This window comes from Gymnoscopelus braueri, assembly GCF_963280865.1.
Source record: "Gymnoscopelus braueri genome assembly, chromosome: 22".
Lineage (NCBI taxonomy): Eukaryota > Metazoa > Chordata > Actinopteri > Myctophiformes > Myctophidae > Gymnoscopelus > Gymnoscopelus braueri.
Genome location: NC_137624.1, coordinates 40,141,229 through 40,161,756, shown reverse-complemented (window position 1 = coordinate 40,161,756; position 20,528 = coordinate 40,141,229). Strand labels below are relative to the sequence as shown.

Below are 20,528 nucleotides of genomic sequence, written 5' to 3'. Positions count from 1 at the left end.
TAGACTTAGACAGGGGCCATTTTCGAATTGCAGCCTCCAGAAGGTGTATCTTTAGGGCAGTTTTGAAAGTGAGTAGGGTTTACACTCCTTTACTCCTTTTGGTAGGGCATGCCACATTTTTGTTGAATATCATGAGAACGAGTTCATTCCCTTTTGTTGAGCCAAATCTGGGTTGAACATGATCAGTGGAGCTGCCTCTGGTGTTATGATCATGGACTTCATTAACGTTTTGGAAGTATTTTGACAAATTGCAGGGGGATCCCAATGTTGTGGTGTATCTTGTAGACCAGGCCCATTGTAAGTTTCTGTACTCTGTCCTCAACCCTAAGCCATCCAATCCTAGCAATATGAGCAGGGGTTAGATGGGTTTTGTGATTGAAGTAGCCTTACTAGTTTGTTTTGGGATGTTTGGAGCCTTGTTGTTAAGGCCTTGGTGGTATGCATTACCATGAGGAGCATGCACAATCGTAATGACCTTGAATGAGGGCCCCTGCAAGAATCTTCAAAGTATTCTTACTGACTAGACGGCCAATCCTATACAAAAAGCGTGTTCTTTGGTTGACCTTTTTGATCAGTTAACATTTTCTTTAAAAAAAACAAGCAGTAGTCTACTGGGTTTGGCAATGTTCTATATTGTCTGAATCAACTTTTTATAAAAAAAAATGTCAATGGAGCAATCATTTTTGATTTCTTGTCTTTGTTGTTACATCATGGCAAGGTAACTACACAACCCAAACCTCTACCAAAGTGGTCTTGCCCTTTAAGCAGTTAAAGCAAAGCGTGCTGGAGTCCCTCTTTGTCCCAGTTCAACAGGCTCAGCTTATATTCATGAGATGCTGACCAGGGGCCAGAGGAGAGAGAGAGAGAGAGAAAAAAAAGGAAGTCTTTGCTCGTTCATGGGAAGGTAATAAAATGTCAAACCCATGACTGGTCAGAGCAGCCGGCTTGTTAAAGAAAAAAAGGAAAGAAAGGAAGAGTTACGTGATGTAAGGGATGACAGACGGAAAAAGACAGACTGGGGTTTGATGATGTCACAGCATTTCTGTAGGAGCTCGTCAGTTTGTTCAGCAGATGTTGTGGTTTCTCCAACATACTGTATGTTATAGCAGCTTATATACAGTACACTGGGCCATAATGTGTCTCTGAAAGTACAGCCTTTCTAAACCAGACCTTTATTATAACTACATAAAGTAGGCAATAATCTCCCCACTATATAAACATTCTGTGCAAGCAGTGGTGGAAAAAGTACTCAAATGTTTTACTTAAGTAAAAGTACTGCAGGGTGATACCTAACATATAATACAACACATGCATTCTCTCATTACACTCTTGTTAGCGCTGTGAATCTCCACTGATTTCATTGATGAAGCTGGGATAAAAAACTATTTATTTTACAGTTGTCATTTTACAGTTGTCTGCTTGTGAACGGTGTCACTTTGGATGAGTAACTAGTATTGATTTTGACAGCAATTTTTGATTTAGTTTTAGTCTTGAATCAAATTCCATTTAGCTTTAGTCATATTTTAGTCATCTGAAATGTTTTAGTCGACTATCATAAAATGATAGTCGACTAAATCTACAGTTGATTTAGTCGACTAAAATGTATCTTGGCGGTGCCTTGATGGCGTCGTAATGGCTGATTTTACACTTGGTTGCATGCTGAAAATAGCCGATCTACAAGCTCACAACACGTCACAGCTCGTAGATCTGCTATTTTCAGAGCACGACACCCGAGCGCAACCAAACATAAAATGACTTGTCTTTTAGTTCTACTGGATCTCTTCTCCACTAGTCCCTCACTAACATTTTAGTCTAGTTTTTATTTGTTGACGAAAACAACAATCTTTATTTCGTTTTCGTCAGTGAAAAGGTTAGTCGACAGTCATAGTTTTACTCGACGAAATCAACACTGGTACCATCCATTTACAAGATCACCACAGACTGACAGACAGACAGACAGACAGACAGACAGACAGACAGACAGACAGACAGACAGACACATAGACATTGTTCTGCAGGGTGGATTAAATAGATGTTACAGAGAGACGGCAGAACAGAAAGGCAGGCTTCTATATGGTCTCTCCATGACTGGATCAACATTCATATACATACAGTATGTATTTGTATGAGAAGAGAGGGTGACAGGACTGTCACTATCCAGGTGGTCCATATGTCACAGTATGCTGGCTGTAGAGGCAGCTAATCGTTTCCCTATGAAGATCCTAAAATAATAGATAGAATATACATGATAAATACAATAAAATGATTCAATCTGTGAAATTGACCAATTGCAATACTAGTAACATATTTATTAGACCAGTGGTTCTCAAAGTGGGGTCCGGGGACCCCCAGGGGTCCTTGAGAGGGGTCCCCAGCAAAACTATTTAATGTAGCATCTCAATCATTTTAACCACTTTAACCTTTTATACTTTGGCTATTCAAAAATAGCAGATCTACAAGCTCGTAGCGCGTCACTTCGTGCCGTGCTACGAGCTTGTAGATCTGCTATTTTTAAAAAATCTCGAACATTAGAGAACATTTTTAACTCAAATCTTTTTTTCTGGGGGTCCCTGGCACAACATATTTTCATATGGGGGTCCGCAGCCAAATATTTATCAATTTGTAGGTCCTTGACATGAAAAAGTTTGAGAACCACTGATATTAGACAACAAAATAAATGAATGGTCGACACTGTGTGTGTGTGTGTGTGTGTGTGTGTGTGTGTGTGTGTGTGTGTGTGTGTGTGTGTGTGTGTGTGTGTGTGTGTGTGTGTGTGTGTGTGTGTGTGTGTGTGTGTGTGTGTGTGTGTGTGTGTGTGTGTGTGTGTGTGTGTGTGTGTGTGTGTGTGTGTGTGTGTGTGTGTGTGTGTGTCTCTCTCTCTCTCTCTCACCCGACTCCCAGAGTGAGGAGGTGTGACACCAGCAGTGAGGGGACAAAGATAAGGAGAAGATCAGAGGAGAGGATTCCTCTCTTCATCACCCCGGTCTTCCTCACACTGAGGGACCCCTGCTGAGGATGATGGAATACAAACTCTCTGTAGGGGATGAGAGAGAGAGAGAGAGAAGATAAGAGATCAGAGGTGAAGATGAGAAGAGGGGGGAAGCCAAGGACTTTATCTGGTCCCTGGAACTAAATATTTTTAGATGGGGGGGGTCCGCGGCCAAATACATAACATTTTGGGGGGCCTTGACATGAACAAGTTGAAGAACCACTGATATTATACTTGTTGTTAACTAGTTGTACGAACGCTTGTTTTATTGTTTTATTGGATTGTTTAGTCGATACAATTATTTGTTTTAGCTCCTGCTCGTTTGATTTAGCTTTTTTGCCTCATCTGTTTAAGGAAATAGGTAGCTGATATATTGCACTTTTACCTTAGCGCTAGGTATACTCTTGGTTGCTTGTTTTTGCAGAAAATGCACTTAAGACTTCTGGTGATTAGTAGTTTTCGTTCCCTACCCATGTTGAATGCACTTATTGTAAGTCGCTTTGGATAAAAGCGTCTGCTAAATGACTGTAATGTAATGTATTATAGCAACATAAGTGTTTCAGAAAACTGTTTTCAAGACATTTGGCGTGGCTCTATAATGATGAAATATTCAGCAGGTCCGACTTGTTTAGTTAAAACATTCTCACTGCCAGTCCAGGTTGCATCACGGTGAAGAGTTGGGCAACATCTGACCAAGCGTTGTGTCGCTTTTCAACGTTCCCGGTAGTCCCACGTGACGTTGAATGACAATGGCATGCAGACGTGTGTTCTTAACTCCCAACTAGTAATATACGTTGACGTGCCAGTAAAAACATTAAATGCCAAGCGGTGCGATATCCACTCGTTCTGCCGACTCAGCGCTGTTCTATCTGCATACCGATAGGCTTGGGAATCATAAATAATTTTGCTCTCATCAACTCAGATGCTGCCCAACTCGTCACCGTGTGGTACGAGCTGGGTGTGTTTAGACGACACTTTTTCACTCCCATCTCGTGACACTTGATGAAGACCCTGTAGTGGTGGAAGAACCTATGCAGGAGAGTAAGAAAGGCTTCTGGCCTCTGCGTGCAGAAAATGATGACTCATGATGATGAAAAGCATAAAAAGTACTTAGAGTAGAGATACTTTGTTTACTCTTACTCTACTTACTTACTTAAAGTAAATGTTCTAAGCATGATTAACAAACAATGTTCACGTCTGGGAAAGTGACCACAAAAGGGAGAGAAGATGTCTCCCACAAGGAGACTGATGGGACACAAGAGGCAGATCATGTGTTGTTACACTAGGTCAAAGTGGACTTATGGGGAAATTGATGCATTTTGTTATACCTAGAAATCACGTGCAGATAACCATCTGGCCTATTAGTCACAAGATGGTTAATATTGCCTAATATTAAGAAATAGATAGAGAAGGGAAGGAGGAGAGACCTATTGCCTACTGACAGAAGGGGTATAAATATTACTAATGTGTGTGTGATCTAGGAATTGAACGGAGGAATGGAACGGAGATGATCTGGAGCATTGATTGCTTATACTATGCTGTTTGTAACCTGCCGGCATGAAATAAAGCTTGATGATTGAAGATCCACCTCGAATCCAGTGTTGATTTCGTGGACTAAAACTATGACAAAAAATGTTTGTCGACTACCTTTTTTCACTGACGAAAACTAAATAAAAACTAAGCCATGATGACTTAGCCTGGTAAACCCTCCCTCCGGAAATCTCATTCCTGGAATCTAATGGAAATGAGATTTCCGGAGGGAGGGTTTACCAGGCTAATGATGACTAAAACTAAGACATATTGACAATTTCGTCAACAAATAAAAACTAGACTAAAATGTTAGTGAGGGACTAGTGGAGACATCCAGTAGAACTAAAAGACAAGTCATTTTATGTTTTGGTGCATGCTGAAAATAGCAGATCTACAAGCTCACAACGCGTCACTCTGCGACGCGCTGTGAGCGTGTAGATCGACTATTTTCAGCATGCACCCAAGTGTAAAATCAACCATCACGACGCACGTCATCAAGGCACCTCCAACATACATTTTAGTCGACTAAATCAACTGTAGATTTAGTCGACTATAATCTCATGATATTTAGTCAATTAAAACTAGACTAAAACTAAAACATTTCAGATGACTAAAATATGACTAAAACAAAATGGAATTTTATTCAAAAGACTATGACTAAAACTAAATCAAAATTTAACCTGACAAAATCAACACTGCTCGACTCGTGTCCTTCCATCCATACACCTGGTGAAAGAGTCTACAGTTATCCACTTCAACCCTCTTTGCATCACCGATCACCACACTTGGGTACATATTCCTTTTAGTGTATAGCTTTTCAACATTCGCGGTGGTCCGTGTCACGTGATGCATAATGCAGATCATGCAGTATAGACCCAAAGATGACTGTACTAAAAACGAATTGAAGTCGAAACTTAACACACTCAAAACTTTATACAAGGGCAAATACGCTGTCAGAAATGTCAATATGGGATGTTAAACCTGGGTACCGTTTGCTCCGTATATCGGACACCGAAAGGAAGTCGCCCAAGCATCAATATATGATGACGTGGGAGTGAGAATGCGTTGGTTTAACTTTAGACCACAGAAAAGAAGGTGAAAGAATTCAGAACGTACTTTGGTGGCATATTCTCAGGTCTACTGGACCAGTCCCAGACCCACTCAGCATCCACTCTCTGCTCAGAAACCTCCTCCTGGAGATAGAAAAGAGGTTCCATAAAAAAAAACAAGACGGCAAGAGTCAAGATTATAATTAACCACTTAACCACAGCTAAGTATGATAATTGTAAAGAGAAAGGCAGATGAAGATGAAACCGTTTTTGGTGAAATTGATATTTGAATGTTTAGGAATACCTGTGTGGTGACACATTGACTGTCGTCGCGCTCATTGGCAGGTTGGGGGGATCCGCTGGTCTGTGGATCATTGGCAGGTTGGGGGGATCCACTGGATCTCTGTGGAGTCACAGTCTGTGGTGGACTGCAGACAAGACGGATATTTACATAATGTATATTGACAATGTACATCAATCAATGGTCAATTCATGTCATTTCAAAAGCATTATAACAATGTCCCGAGCTTCTATGCTAGTAGCTAATGGGTATACATTTGTTTCGTCCAGGACACACTGGGTTCCTTGTGAGCTTGTAGATCTGCTATTTTCAAATATTTAGTACTTTTACTTTTGGTACTTTAAGTACATTTTGATGCCAATACTTTTGTACTTTTACTCAAGTACATTTTTAATTCTGGACTTTTACTTGTAACAGAGTATTTTTATATTGCAGCATTGGTACTTTTACTTAAGTAAAGAATTTGAGTGCTTTTTCCACCACTGACAGATTATGACCCAGGGTGTAGAGTAGACCTAGCCTACTACAAGGCTGCTTCAGCCTACGTTTGTTTTGCCTTTTAGGCGCCCTCTGGTGGACACATTTGGGGACAGAGTGACATACAGACATACAGTAGGGGAGACCAAGAACAAAAGTAACACTTTTTGTATTTGCCTTCATAATTCACAGACTACTTGAAATATCCTAGTCATCTTTTGCTATAACAAACATATATATGTGCCCTAATTAATAATACAAATTTTAAGCTTTCACTAATAAGGACCAGACTAAAATATTAATTTGAATGCAATGAGTCACAGTGTTACAATTGCCCCCATGACGGGGGCAGTTGTAACAGTAGTTGGGGGCAATTGTAACACTGTAAAAAATAAGTCATATTAGATTACACTTTATCTCAAATAAAAGCACATCACTAAAGTAATATGTATTTTTTATAATTTAACAGTTTTACTTACGAATGTTTTATATACATAATTACAATTATTTTGTATTTTTATTCGAATGATTTTATTTTTCAATTTCGTTTTTTCAAATGTATGTCTATTTTTTATTTAAATGTATTTTTACTTTGAAATGTAGTGACATTTAGTGAAATATGTTCATTTACTAACATAAAAGTATGAAATCCCAGACAAAAAATCTGCTTGCATTGAAAACACATTGTTACAATTGACCCCGGTCACTTTGTTACAATTGCCCCCGATGGGGCAACCATGATAAAATCCCATATTCTATCTAGAAACACCGATACTAGCATAGGCTGCTGACGTTAATTTGTGACCAATAACATAGAGATACAATTCATCCAAGTTTAAATTAGCTGACATCTTATCTTTAGACAGCAGAAGGAACATACCGTACACTCAAAAAATTACATTTACACCTCAAAATCAGTTTTTTGTTGAAAACTTCTGCTGAGATGAAATGATCATTCTATCCTTCCATAGGTAGAGAGAGGACCCTACTGAGCATGTGCACAAGAAGTCTCACCCCTCTAGCTTGTTTCTAATTAGAGTTATTTATTGAGTGTGTTACTTTTGCCCCCTGTTACTTTTGTCCCCGACTGAGTATTCATGTGTCTATAATACAATGGCTGACGATTGTTTTTCCTGTTGGCTTCTGAGACAGATTATATACATGTGTTTCTAATACCACATTTATATTGCTGAAGCACATTGAAATAAAAACGATTATGACTCCAAGCTGGATGTGAAAAGTAAATGCATTTGACTTAAATAGGATTGTCATGTCAATTAAACTTGATGTTTTTCAGATGATACATGTGATTTAGGTTCACAACATTTAGGTCCATTTTCTTCTTCTTGAAAACATTTGCACATTGAAGCTTTAAAGGAAAGATGTTGCCGACTTTCAACCTAAATCCGATTGTTTTGATGAGAGGAGATCCATATGTGCGCTCGCACAAACACACACACACACACACACACACACACACACACACACACACACACACACACACACACACACACACACACACACACACGTGCGCGTTGTTTGTTTAATTACCTGTCACTCTCCAGCTGAGCCACCAGCAGGATTCCCTCCAACTCTCCAGGGGAGACATTATTGTCCTCAAAGGAGACACTGTTTTCAAATGAAGCACTGTCCTCAAACGAGACACTGTCCTGTGGCTCTGTAGAGGAGACACTGTCCTGTGGTCCTGTTATCTCCTCCAGCTCGACCCAGGAGCCTGAAGAGGGAACGACAATACATCTGATACCATTAGAATCACCTGATTCGGATGCTATCGATGCATTGAATGGGACATTATCACGTTGAATCAGACCATTGAATGGGCGAAGTAGGCGACATACTGACCTACCCGCCATTTATCAGACCATTCATTGGGTGTAATCAGGAGATACTGACCTACCGACGGAGATGACTTATATAAAGTTACGTTTCGGTGTCGGTTTAGAGGCGCGCAGTGACAGTCTCAAGCGAACTGGAGCCGCGAGAGGGACCACCGAGCGTGCTAAAGCGAGCGAGTTGACGTCCCGAACGTTGCGACGTCCGCTTGAGCCTACTCAGCGCCGTCCGAGTTATATACCGATAGGCTTTCAAGAACCCCGAAATGTATATACATATTTGGCCGCCATTTATAAAGATTTTGTGCTAGGGCCCCCGATAAGAGGAGATTTCTCAACATTTGGCAAGACATTCTTTCAAAAATAGCAGATCTACAAGCTCACAAGGTGTCGCATATCGATGCACTGTGAGCTTGTAGATGGGCTATTTCCCAATAGGCAAAACATAAAATAGAGCTTAAGTGTTTAACCCATTAAAGGCCTTTGCAGACAGGGTGTGACAATATAATTTTTTTAATGAACACATGGTTCTCAATGACCTCATGCACACCGGCTCCGAATTTACCGTGCGGCGATGCGTTTTTTTCCAATCGAACCCAGTTCAATTTGTGCGTCTTTTCGCATGCGTTAAAAACTGATTGACTAATCGCACCCTGTCTGCAAAGGCCTTTAGACCCGGAACGCATCAGTGTCACTTAAGATTTCTTTGGCTATTCAAAAATAGCAGATATACAAGCTCATGCCATGAGCTTGTAGATCTGCTATTTTTGAAAAATCTTGAAAAAAATTTTTTTTCAAAAAACTGTTAGGATTTAGAAGGAAAAAAATAGGAATCGTCTCAGGTCTTAATGGGTTAAAAACTGTTGCTGGAGACTCCCTGGCTGGAACCCCCTCAAGGACCCCTGGGGACCCCCCTGGCCTGGACCCCACTTGGCGATACCAGGGCATTAGAATACACACGCAGCCAGCAAAGACACCGCAAACAGTCGTCACAGATCCACCAAACATCTACAGTGACTGTTTAGTTAGGCAGCAGACGACACACGTAATCAAGTCAAATTAGATTAAATGTAACAGGAGGCAGCAGGTGTGCGATGTTGTTGTTGTTGTTTGTTGACATATGGTGAGCATTATATTATAACCAGCTCACTGGATCATGTCCTTACATGACATCACAGAGAGGAGATGAACACCACAGGGACAGCAAACACTTAAATACTTAATCAAATACGTACGTACTACGTACGCACCATAGTGGTGTAAAGTAACTAAGTACATTTACTCAATTACTGTACTTAAGTACAAGTTTGAGGTATTTTTTACTTTACTGGAGTATTTCCAATTTTCAGTGCTTTTACTTTTACTCTCAACGCATTGTGAGCTTGTAGATCTGCTATTTTCAAATGATTTTTATTTGAAAACTTGTGAAATGGGACATTCTGCAGAATGAGTACCTTCTACTTTTGATACTTTTAGTAAATTTTGATATCGATACTTTTGTACATTTACTCAAGTACATTTTGAATTCCAGACTTTTACTTTTAACAGTAGTATTTCTACATTGCAGTATTGATACTTTTACTTAAATAGAAAATGTGAGTACTTTTTCCACCACTGGTACTATACGCATGCACGCTCACACACACGCACGCTCACATGCACACGCACGCGCGCACACACACACACACACACACACACACACACACACACACGCAAGATGGTCTGAGCTGAACTAATCCAACCAGACAGAATGCTTGTTTTAAGTTGTGGAATCATCTGTTCTCTCCTACTTGTGAATAAGCCTGCATAGAGACACACATCAACATACATGTGAACTGGGTGAACTGAGGCCTGGCTTTGTGAAAACGTGTGTGTGTGTGCGTGTGTGTGTGTGTGTGTGTGTGTGTGCGCGCATGTGCGCACCTAAACCCACAAACCGCTACACTGATCAGCGCCAAATTCCTTCTGCCAGCAGTTAAGGAAGTGACTCCCACATTTATTTTGCTTCTTCACATATGTTTTGTTTTATTTTAAGCCTTTTTTGACAGTGACAGAGAGATACAGGACATGCAGAGAGAGAGAGAGAGAGAGAGAGCAAATGGTCTAGGAGGCAGCTGAGAATTGAACAAGGGCACTAATTCACTGATCAGGGCGTTTTGCGCCTGTAATAGCTATAACGAGCCATATATATGATTGTTGTTTCTTAATTAATGATGTCACCACAGGGCTTGGTCAAGGCCAAGTTGCCTAGGTATTTAACAAGGTCTGTAATCAGCCGCAGGTGGTGGCAGAGGCAAACCCGTTTTTTTTTACTGTGTTACATGAGAGCTGGAGGTCTGTGTGCGTTTGACCGTTTATTTATTCATGCATTTATGTATTGTATGCTGAAGTGACAGATCGGCTACAGAATAAAATGTTTGTTTAGGAACTCAACGGACACTTGTGGAGATCAGTTTGTATGGAGCACACGTTAGAACTCCCTCGGCGACCTGTAGCACCTCAAGTGTAGGACTTGGGCGCTACAGCGCCCATGTCGTATGCGCCATAACCAGGTTGCGCTCTATTTCAAAATATTGAACAACATTAGATAACGGAAGTTGGCCTAAGTGGCAGTGAGAATAGGATGAACCCGCTTGCCCAAATATGGAGTCATATGTCATGGCTGATGATGTCACAGACTGACATAGCATAGCATAGCCTACTGGCCACATGAAGCACGAGATCCACATGGAAACCACTGGCATTATTAGTTCCTGTCCTGTTTCTTCTAATTTTTCACACAGCGTATAACTTGTATAAGCTGCCAGTGTGAGGAAAGCATGATGAGTGAGTGTGGGCAGTCAGTGTGTTTTGGGGGGGTTTGGAGAGAGAGTGGGGGCATAGAGAGAGAAAACTGTGCCATTGCCCCAGTTATTCATCCAGAGAGAGACAGCAGAGTTATGACATAACCGCCTGGCAGGCCTAGCTTTCTGTATTTATTGCATTGGTCGTTCTCTGCAGCATCAAAAGAGTGTGGTGGAGCACACTGTGCTCATTAAGTGGTTCATGTGGGCCACTGTCATATCAACTCTAAATAATTTGGGCCCAGTGGTGCCTCTTAAATTAAACATAATGTTGTGTTTCTTGCATATTGGATATAGATGCTGACAGTGGTGTAAAGTAACTAAAGTGCATTTACTTAAGTACTGTACTAACGTACAATTTTGAATTATTTGTACTTTATTTGAGTAATTTTCAGTACTTTTACTTCTACTCCACTTCGTCTCAGAGGCAAATATTGTACGTTTACTCTTAATAATTTGAAAATTTTAGACATTAGTACATTTTGATGCCAATACTTTTGTACTTTTACTCAATGGTCTGAAGTTCATTTTGAATTCCGAACTTTTACTTTTTCCACCACTAGATGCTGGATATGCCCTATGAATGCCTGTTTACTGTGTACTTACATCATCTAGTTTTTCCTCAACAACACATTGGGATAAACCAGGGACGCAGAGGGCATTTTAGAACCAAAGGGGACGCATGCACGCGCGTTTTTTTTCTTTCTGAGTTTGTTACTGTTTGGGGAGTTTTTGTTCTTGTTTTTTTTTTTTTTTTTTTCTTCATCCCAAAAGTGGGGGGGATATCCCTGAGTCCCTGATAACTGAGTATGTTCAACCCCCCCCCCCCCCCCCCCCCCTCTGCGTCCCTGGGATAAACACACAGAGTATATACTGTAGGCTACACACACTGGAGCTATATGTGTCAGGAAATCTCCATGGCTTAATTGGCTTGCAGATTGATACAATTGGCTTACAAACAGGTGAGTCAGTGAATCTGTTAACACAATGACAGTGCGAGTGCCATGACCAGTGGTGGGCAGTAACTAATAAAAAGTACTCTTACTTGAGTATTGTACTTTAAAGGGATAGTTCACCCCCAAAATGACTTTTTTCTATCGTTTAGTCACCCCATGGAGACTTGAATTCATGGTCATTTTTTTGTTTTTGTCGCATTCCTCAACCAATAATTTGATGACCCACAGCGGTTCCGGTAGGAGACACAAAGAGTCTCCTTTGTGTCTCCTATTGGAACCATTGCCTACCGGTCCGCTGGTCATCACATTATTGTCTTAAGAATGCAACAAAACAAAAAGAAATGTCCATGAATTCAAGACTCCATGGGGTGACTAATCGATTTCATTTCAAAAAGTCATTTTGGGGGTGAACTGTCCCTTTAAAGGAGAGATCCGGACATTTTAAGTGTTATCTTTGATGTGTCGCTAATCACTCACCATCATTGAAATGAACGTTGAGTTATTCCAGAGAGTCCCCTGTCGTGCAGTCTGGCGACGAGACGACGCTGGTTGCTTGTTTCTCTCACAGAACCTGGCGTCTGTGGAAGAAACAAGCAACCAGCGTCGTCTAGTTCTGCACGAACGATAGCTCGTGTGCGACTTTCAGTGCATGTTTGAGTATCATGAGACTCCACGATGAGCAGTAGTAGAGAAAAAACTAACTTTGCATCGGTTATAATAGACGATTTTCACTCTTACACGGGCTCCCATTATGCCACGGAGGGGGTCGCCAGACTGCACGACAGGGGGACTCTCTGGAATAACTCAACGTCCATTTCAATGATGGTGAGTGATTAGCGACACACTTAAAATGTCCGGATCTCTCCTTTAAGTAAAGTTTTTGAGTATGTAGTACCTTACTTGAGCATTTGTATTTTATGATACGTATGACTTTCACTACAGTACATTTCAAAGACTAATATTGTACGTTGGACTCCACTGCATTTCTAGGAAGGGCATACACTATGAATAAATAAAGTATTTTAAATATAATGAAAATAGCAGAGGTACAAGCTCACGGCACTTCGTTGTGAGCTAGATCTGCCATGCTAGGAGTATCTACTGTATACTTTGACTCAAGTACATGGGGTTGAGTACTTTGTCCACCACTATAGCCACTATAACGACTAAAACTGGCAGATATATGATAGCCTACCTCATGCTGTATTGCATTGGTTCTCAAAGTGGTGTCCGGGGACCCCCAGGGGTCCTTGAGGGGGTTCCAGGGGGTCCCCAGCTGAATGTGTTAATATAGCGTCACAATAAATTTAACCTTTTATACTTTGGATATTCAAAAATAGCAGATCTACAAGCTCATAGCGCGGCACCGAGTGCCGCGCTATGAGCTTGTAGATCTGCTATTTTTGAATGAGATTTTGTCCACAATTCCATGCTGTATTGATGTTGGTACAAATAGGAGAGATAACAGGCAAACATTGATCAAAATACCAATTATTTAATCAAGTAATGCAGATGTTTAACAATAATTTAACTCTTGAGAGGGTAAAATGAAACCAAATGGACCTGTGAGGGTCCATTTGGTTTCATTTTACACTCAAGAGTTATAGATCTATTAAGGGTCCATTTGGTTACAAACTCTCCATCATTTAGCTGGGGACCACCTGGTGGTCCCCCTCAGGGACCACTGGTTGAGAACCACTGCTCTATAGCAATGATTACTATCAGATGATAGTGCTTTAAATTATTATTATATTTACACACACACACACACACACACACACACACACACACACACACACACACACACATGCACGAAGCAAATTCCTTTCTTAACTGTACTGATACCAGCTCTGCAAAAGATCTGACTATGACCAGTGGTGTAATGGTGATTTATAGTGACCTAATGATATGGAATCGGATCACTGCCAATACTCCTAACTTCAAATAAAGGTTTCAGAACCTTGAAAACCTTTTTTGCAAGACTGAAAACTCGTTTCGAATCTCTGAAAAAATATTTGAATCTCTGAAAAAAGTGTTGAATCTCTGAAAAAAGTGTTGAATCTCTGAAAAAAGTGTTGATAGGCCGAAAAAAAAATTCAAATCTCTGAAAACATATTTTACAGTGTTTCGCCAACACATTTTCAGAGTTTCAAATTTGTCACAAACACACTTTCAGAATATGCATTTTGGCACTGTTCTACCTGGGTATTATTTTGTTTTCCATGTTTGAAACCTTGTAAACTCCTGACTTAAAATAAAGGGTTCAAAAGGTTTGAAAGGTTTGAAAACTCGTTTTGAATCTTTGAAAAAAGTGTTGATAGGCTGAAAGTGTTTCTCAAATCTCTGTAAACACATTTTACAGTGTTTCGTCAACACATTTTCAGAGTTTCAAATTGGTCACAAACACACTTTCAGAATATGCATTTTGGCACTGTTCTCCTTGGGTATTATTTTTGTTTTCCATGTTTGAAACCTTGTAAATGGGGATCGTTTTTGAAACTAGCAACTTTATTGTTGAAAGACTGGGAAAAAAATGCAATGGTTAAACTTTATTTTGAAACTGTGATTCAGCGTCACACACACACAGCAGCACACTCTCCTCAAATCTCTGAACGCACGCAGCAGCAGCAGAGGCAGAGCCTCAGAGGCATGCAGGTGCTGAAACTCTGAAACATTCTACTCGAAACCTCGCAGGGAGGCGGGGGGGGGGGGAGCGGAGGCGGGACCAGAGGCGGGGCCGTTTGACGTCCATTCCAATCACATTTTGTATTTACTGGGCTGGGTGGGACCAACAGCGGTCGGCCAATGACTGACGCTCATAGGGGATTGTCAGACTGCTCAGCCAATGAAAACCCACAAGATAGCCTACACATCGCTATTCAAGGATTATTATAATAATAATAATATTATCATTATTCATTGCGCACTGGTCCAATACAATACAAACCAATGCGCTGTTGCGCATATCTAAACACACCCACAGCCTGGCACACAACATTCTATCTTCTAATTCTCCAGGAATGTCTGTGATTATAATTGTCCTATTATCAGCAGATGTGAGAGTGTCAATCAATTCCTTGTGTCAATTGCGTTTACATAAGATGATAGTCTATTCAAAGAAGACAATTTGTGCCACGCAATGCCATTCGCTCCAAATGACACACTTCAGTTTTATTCATGGTTACACAGGAAATAATGAACTGATTACAATAATATAAAATTCTCTCAAATCAGTAACAGGTAGGTGATACATATGCCCATCAAATATGGTTTTATTGAAAGGCAATCCAGGTACCAACATTCGGGGAATATCTGACGGCTTGGAGCGCCTCAGTGCGGCTGCAGAGTTCATCTTGGAATTTGTCATTACAATTTTACTGTAATCCACATTCCTAAACCCCCCCACTCCTACACCCCCCCCCCCCCCCCAAGGAACCCCCCCGAACCCCCCCTGGCCCAAGGGGTCACTCATAGTAATTGTATATCGGCATATTTTGCGCATTCAGACAGAACAGTTGAGATTTCATTTGGCCAGATCTCTGGCAATTGTACTTGAATTCTTATAATTTTAATGTTTATATGGTCTGTCAAGTTTATATTTTCATTTGGTATCAGTCATGAATTTATTAGAATGTATTAGAATTTATTTTCTCTATTGATATCAAGCCAGATTTTCCACGTGCATGTAACATAATAATACACAACGTGTACTGTATATATAGCCCACTGTAGGCTAACATTTTTGGGGGTTTTAGCTATGGACCCCTAAGCTCCAAGCTCCACCTTAGCGCCGCTAATGGAGCGGTTTCAGAAAAGAAAAATGAAAAAAATTAAACCGAAAAAAAAGGCGTGTCTGTCTGTCTGTCTGTCTGTCTGTCTGTCTGTCTGTCTATAAATCTATCTAAATATCTATCTATCTATCTATCAAACTATCTATCTCCAGCAATGTACCGCTCAGCAACATGTTGTTCAACAAATAGCAGATCTACAAGCTCACAACAACTGTTATTGTGAGCTTATCTGCTATTTTCAAATAGCGTATGTATAAAATATGTCTGAATTGGTTAGTGATTCATAATATAATCATTTATATCTGCGAAGTGTAGGATTATTATAATTATAATTATTATATTAGGCTACAATTAAAGTAAGCGCATCGGTTAGTGTGATCGATCGGTCTGTCTGTCTGTCTGTCTGTCTGTCTGTCTGTCTGTCTGTGTATCTATCTATGTATCTTGTAGATCTGTCTGTCTGTCTGTCTGTCTGTCTGTCTGTCTGTCTGTCTGTCTGTCTGTCTGTGTATGTATGTATCTATCTATGTATCTTGTAGATCGATCTGTCTGTCTGTCTGTCTGTCTGTCTGCCTGTCCGTCTGTCTATCTAACTATATATCTCCAGGCAGCAATATGTACCGCTTGCCTACAGCTCCCCCCCCCCCCCCCCCCCCCCCCATAAATAATATCAGTCCAGTAATGACAGCCCCAGATGTAAGCTCCCAACGCGGTGATTAGCAACACGTTGTTCAACAAATAGCAGATCTACAAGCTCGGTTATTGTGAGCTTGCATATCTACTATTTTCAAATAGCGTATGTATAAAATAGGTCTGAAGTGGTTAGTGTATGGTTCATAATATAATAATTTATATCAGACAGACAGACAGACAGACAGACAGACAGGTTCAGTCCATTAATATTGTATTCAGAATAATAATAAAAAAATATTATTATTATTATTATTATTATTATTACCCTTATTGTTATTATTATTACTCATATTATTATTATTACTACAACTACTATTACGCTATTGTTATTATTATTATAATTATTATAATTATTATAATAATAATAATAATAATTATTATTATTACATTAATGTTGATGTTCTGTCACAGCTCACTGTTGCGCGCACGTTGATTGACGGGTCAGTAATCACGTAGGCCTACTCAGAGACGCTCACATGCTGCATGTTTCTCAGATGTTTTCTCGTTAATTAACCCACTTGTCACATCTCACATGAATAGTATACGCATCAGACAGACAGACAGGCAGACAGACAGATCTACAAGATACATAGAGACAGACAGACAGACAGACAGACAGACAGACAGACAGACAGACAGACAGACAGACAGACAGACAGACAGACAGACACACTAACCGATGCGCTTACTTTAATTGTAATATAATAATTATAATTATAATAATCCTACACTTCGCAGATATAAATGATTATATTATGAATCACTAACCAATTCAGACATATTTTATACATACGCTATTTGAAAATAGCAGATAAGCTCACAATAACAGTTGTTGTGAGCTTGTAGATCTGCTATTTGTTGAACAACATGTTGCTGAGCGGTACATTGCTGGAGATAGATAGTTTGATAGATAGATAGATAGATAGATATTTATAGATTTATAGACAGACAGACAGACAGACAGACAGACACGCCTTTTTTTCGGTTTAATTTTTTTCATTTTTCTTTTCTGAAACCGCTCCATTAGGTGGAGCTTGGAGCTTGGGGGTCCATAGCTAAAACCCCCAAAAATGTTAGCCTACAGTGGGCTATATATATGTACAGTACACGTTGTGTATTATTATGTTACAGCATGCACTTGCGTGCGTAGTTACGCACGTGGAAAATCCGGCTTGATATCAATAGAGAAAATAAATTCTAATACATTCTAATAAATTCATGACTGATACCAAATGAAAATATAAACTTGACAAACCATATAAACATTAAAATTATAAGAATTCAAGTACAATTGCCAGAGATCTGGCCAAATGAAATCTCAACTGTTCTGTCTGAATGCGCAAAATATGCCAATATACAATTATTATGAGTGACCCCTTGGGCCAGGGGGGGTTCGGGGGGGTTCCTTTGGGGGGGGGGGGGGGGGGGGTGTAGGAGTGGGGGGGTTTAGGAATGTGGATTACAGTAAAATTGTAATGACAAATTCCAAGATGAACTCTGCAGCCGCACTGAGGCGCTCCAAGCCGTCAGATATTCCCCGAATGTTGGTACCTGGATTGCCTTTCAATAAAACCATATTTGATGGGCATATGTATCACCTACCTGTTACTGATTTGAGAGAATTTTATATTATTGTAATCAGTTCATTATTTCCTGTGTAAACATGAATAAAACTGAAGTGTGTCATTTGGAGCGAATGGCATTGCGTGGCACAAATTGTCTTCTTTGAATAGACTATCATCTTATGTAAACGCAATTGACACAAGGAATTGATTGACACTCTCACATCTGCTGATAATAGGACAATTATAATCACAGACATTCCTGGAGAATTAGAAGATAGAATGTTGTGTGCCAGGCTGTGGGTGTGTTTAGATATGCGCAACAGCGCATTGGTTTGTATTGTATTGGACCAGTGCGCAATGAATAATGATAATATTATTATTATTATAATAATCCTTGAATAGCGACGTGTAGGCTATCTTGTGGGTTTTCATTGGCTGAGCAGTCTGACAATCCCCTATGAGCGTCAGTCATTGGCCGACCGCTGTTGGTCCCACCCAGCCCAGTAAATACAAAATGTGATTGGAATGGACGTCAAACGGCCCCGCCTCTGGTCCCGCCTCCGCTCCCCCCCGCCTCCCTGCGAGGTTTCGAGTAGAATGTTTCAGAGTTTCAGCACCTGCATGCCTCTGAGGCTCTGCCTCTGCTGCTGCTGCGTGCGTTCAGAGATTTGAGGAGAGTGTGCTGCTGTGTGTGTGACGCTGAATCACAGTTTCAAAATAAAGTTTAACCATTGCATTTTTTTCCCAGTCTTTCAACAATAAAGTTGCTAGTTTCAAAAACGATCCCCATTTACAAGGTTTCAAACATGGAAAACAAAAATAATACCCAAGGAGAACAGTGCCAAAATGCATATTCTGAAAGTGTGTTTGTGACCAATTTGAAACTCTGAAAATGTGTTGACGAAACACTGTAAAATGTGTTTACAGAGATTTGAGAAACACTTTCAGCCTATCAACACTTTTTTCAAAGATTCAAAACGAGTTTTCAAACCTTTCAAACCTTTTGAACCCTTTATTTTAAGTCAGGAGTTTACAAGGTTTCAAACATGGAAAACAAAATAATACCCAGGTAGAACAGTGCCAAAATGCATATTCTGAAAGTGTGTTTGTGACAAATTTGAAACTCTGAAAATGTGTTGGCGAAACACTGTAAAATATGTTTTCAGAGATTTGAATTTTTTTTTCGGCCTATCAACACTTTTTTCAGAGATTCAACACTTTTTTCAGAGATTCAAATATTTTTTCAGAGATTCGAAACGAGTTTTCAGTCTTGCAAAAAAGGTTTTCAAGGTTCTGAAACCTTTATTTGAAGTTAGGAGTATTGGCAGTGATCCGATTCCATATAATGACCCCATGCTTTCATTAACGAATGCATTAATTAGCTTAATTTCCCTCGGTTCAGTGCTTAATTGGTGTGGTGTTACATCCCAGGTGGGTGCTAGAAATGTAGCTAATTAATGCATTAGTTAATGAAAGCATGGGGTCATTATAGGTCATAATAATAAAACTTAATTAAAAAAAGTTGTGTTGGGGGGAGAGAGAGAGAGAGAGAGAGAGAGAGAGAGAGAGAGAGAGATGCATTCAATACATCACACCATGGCAGAGGTGGAAAAGTACTCAAATGTTTTACTTAAGTAAAAGTATCAATACTGCAATGTAGAAGTAGCCTACTCTGTTACAAGTAAAAGTCCGGAATTAAACATTTACTTGATAGTATATTGGAGTTAATGATGGTCCCAGTCTCTTACCGTAAAGTGATGCATCTCCTGGTGTCTGAGAGTCTGACAACGACATCCTGGAACGCGCGAGATTCTGTGACTGTGAGCTCCTCGGACTCTTCTGACACTCAGGACAAGCAGGTGATGTTTATGGAGATCTAATTAATGTATGTCTGCTCTTATTTCGTTAATTTAAATCCCTATGTTGTTGTAGGTCAGTGTAGACTAGAGCGAGTCACTCATGGTCACTATGCTGCGTTAATCCGACGGTAGCCTTGAGACATGACATGTCATGGATGAACTTCAACCTGGTGTTTACTTTTTCTCCATTTACATCCCGTACATCTACATAAACGTTTTTATTTCTAATATAAAGTGCTTACCCTATGGCCACGGATGTTAAAATTATGTACGGGCCCTCAGAAGTACCCGTATCTTCCTTATTGTTCAAATAAAAAGCATTTTAATCCAATCGGCGGCCATTTCTTCTGTCTTTCCTCCATATACTTTCAACCTTGTGACCCTATCGGTTGGGAGGTGTATTGCACTCTGATTGATTTTAACTTTAGAATAAAATGGCCACCAATTGGATTAAAATACTTTTTATTGAACAATACGGAAGATACGGATACTTCTGAGGACCCGAATAGAATTGTAACATCCGTGGCCATGGGGTAAGTGCTTTATATTTGACATTTGAACGTTTATGTAGATGTACGGGCCGTAAATGGAGAAAGTGCAAACACTATGTTGAAGTTCATCC

At 40.0% G+C, this 20,528-nt stretch overlaps 1 protein-coding gene across 1 annotated transcript; it reads right to left on the bottom strand.

The window, feature by feature from the left end:
• Positions 1 to 2,173: 2,173 nt before the first annotated feature.
• LOC308079017 (BCL2/adenovirus E1B 19 kDa protein-interacting protein 3) lies at positions 2,174 to 19,841 on the bottom strand (the record flags this gene model as incomplete). Its single annotated transcript, XM_080420355.1, has 6 exons — positions 2,174 to 2,222; positions 2,891 to 3,034; positions 5,636 to 5,712; positions 5,873 to 5,996; positions 7,898 to 8,081; positions 19,796 to 19,841. The coding sequence occupies 6 exons, from the start codon at positions 19,839 to 19,841 to the stop codon at positions 2,174 to 2,176; spliced, it is 624 nt and encodes a 207-aa protein (XP_080276481.1).
• Positions 19,842 to 20,528: the final 687 nt, after the last annotated feature.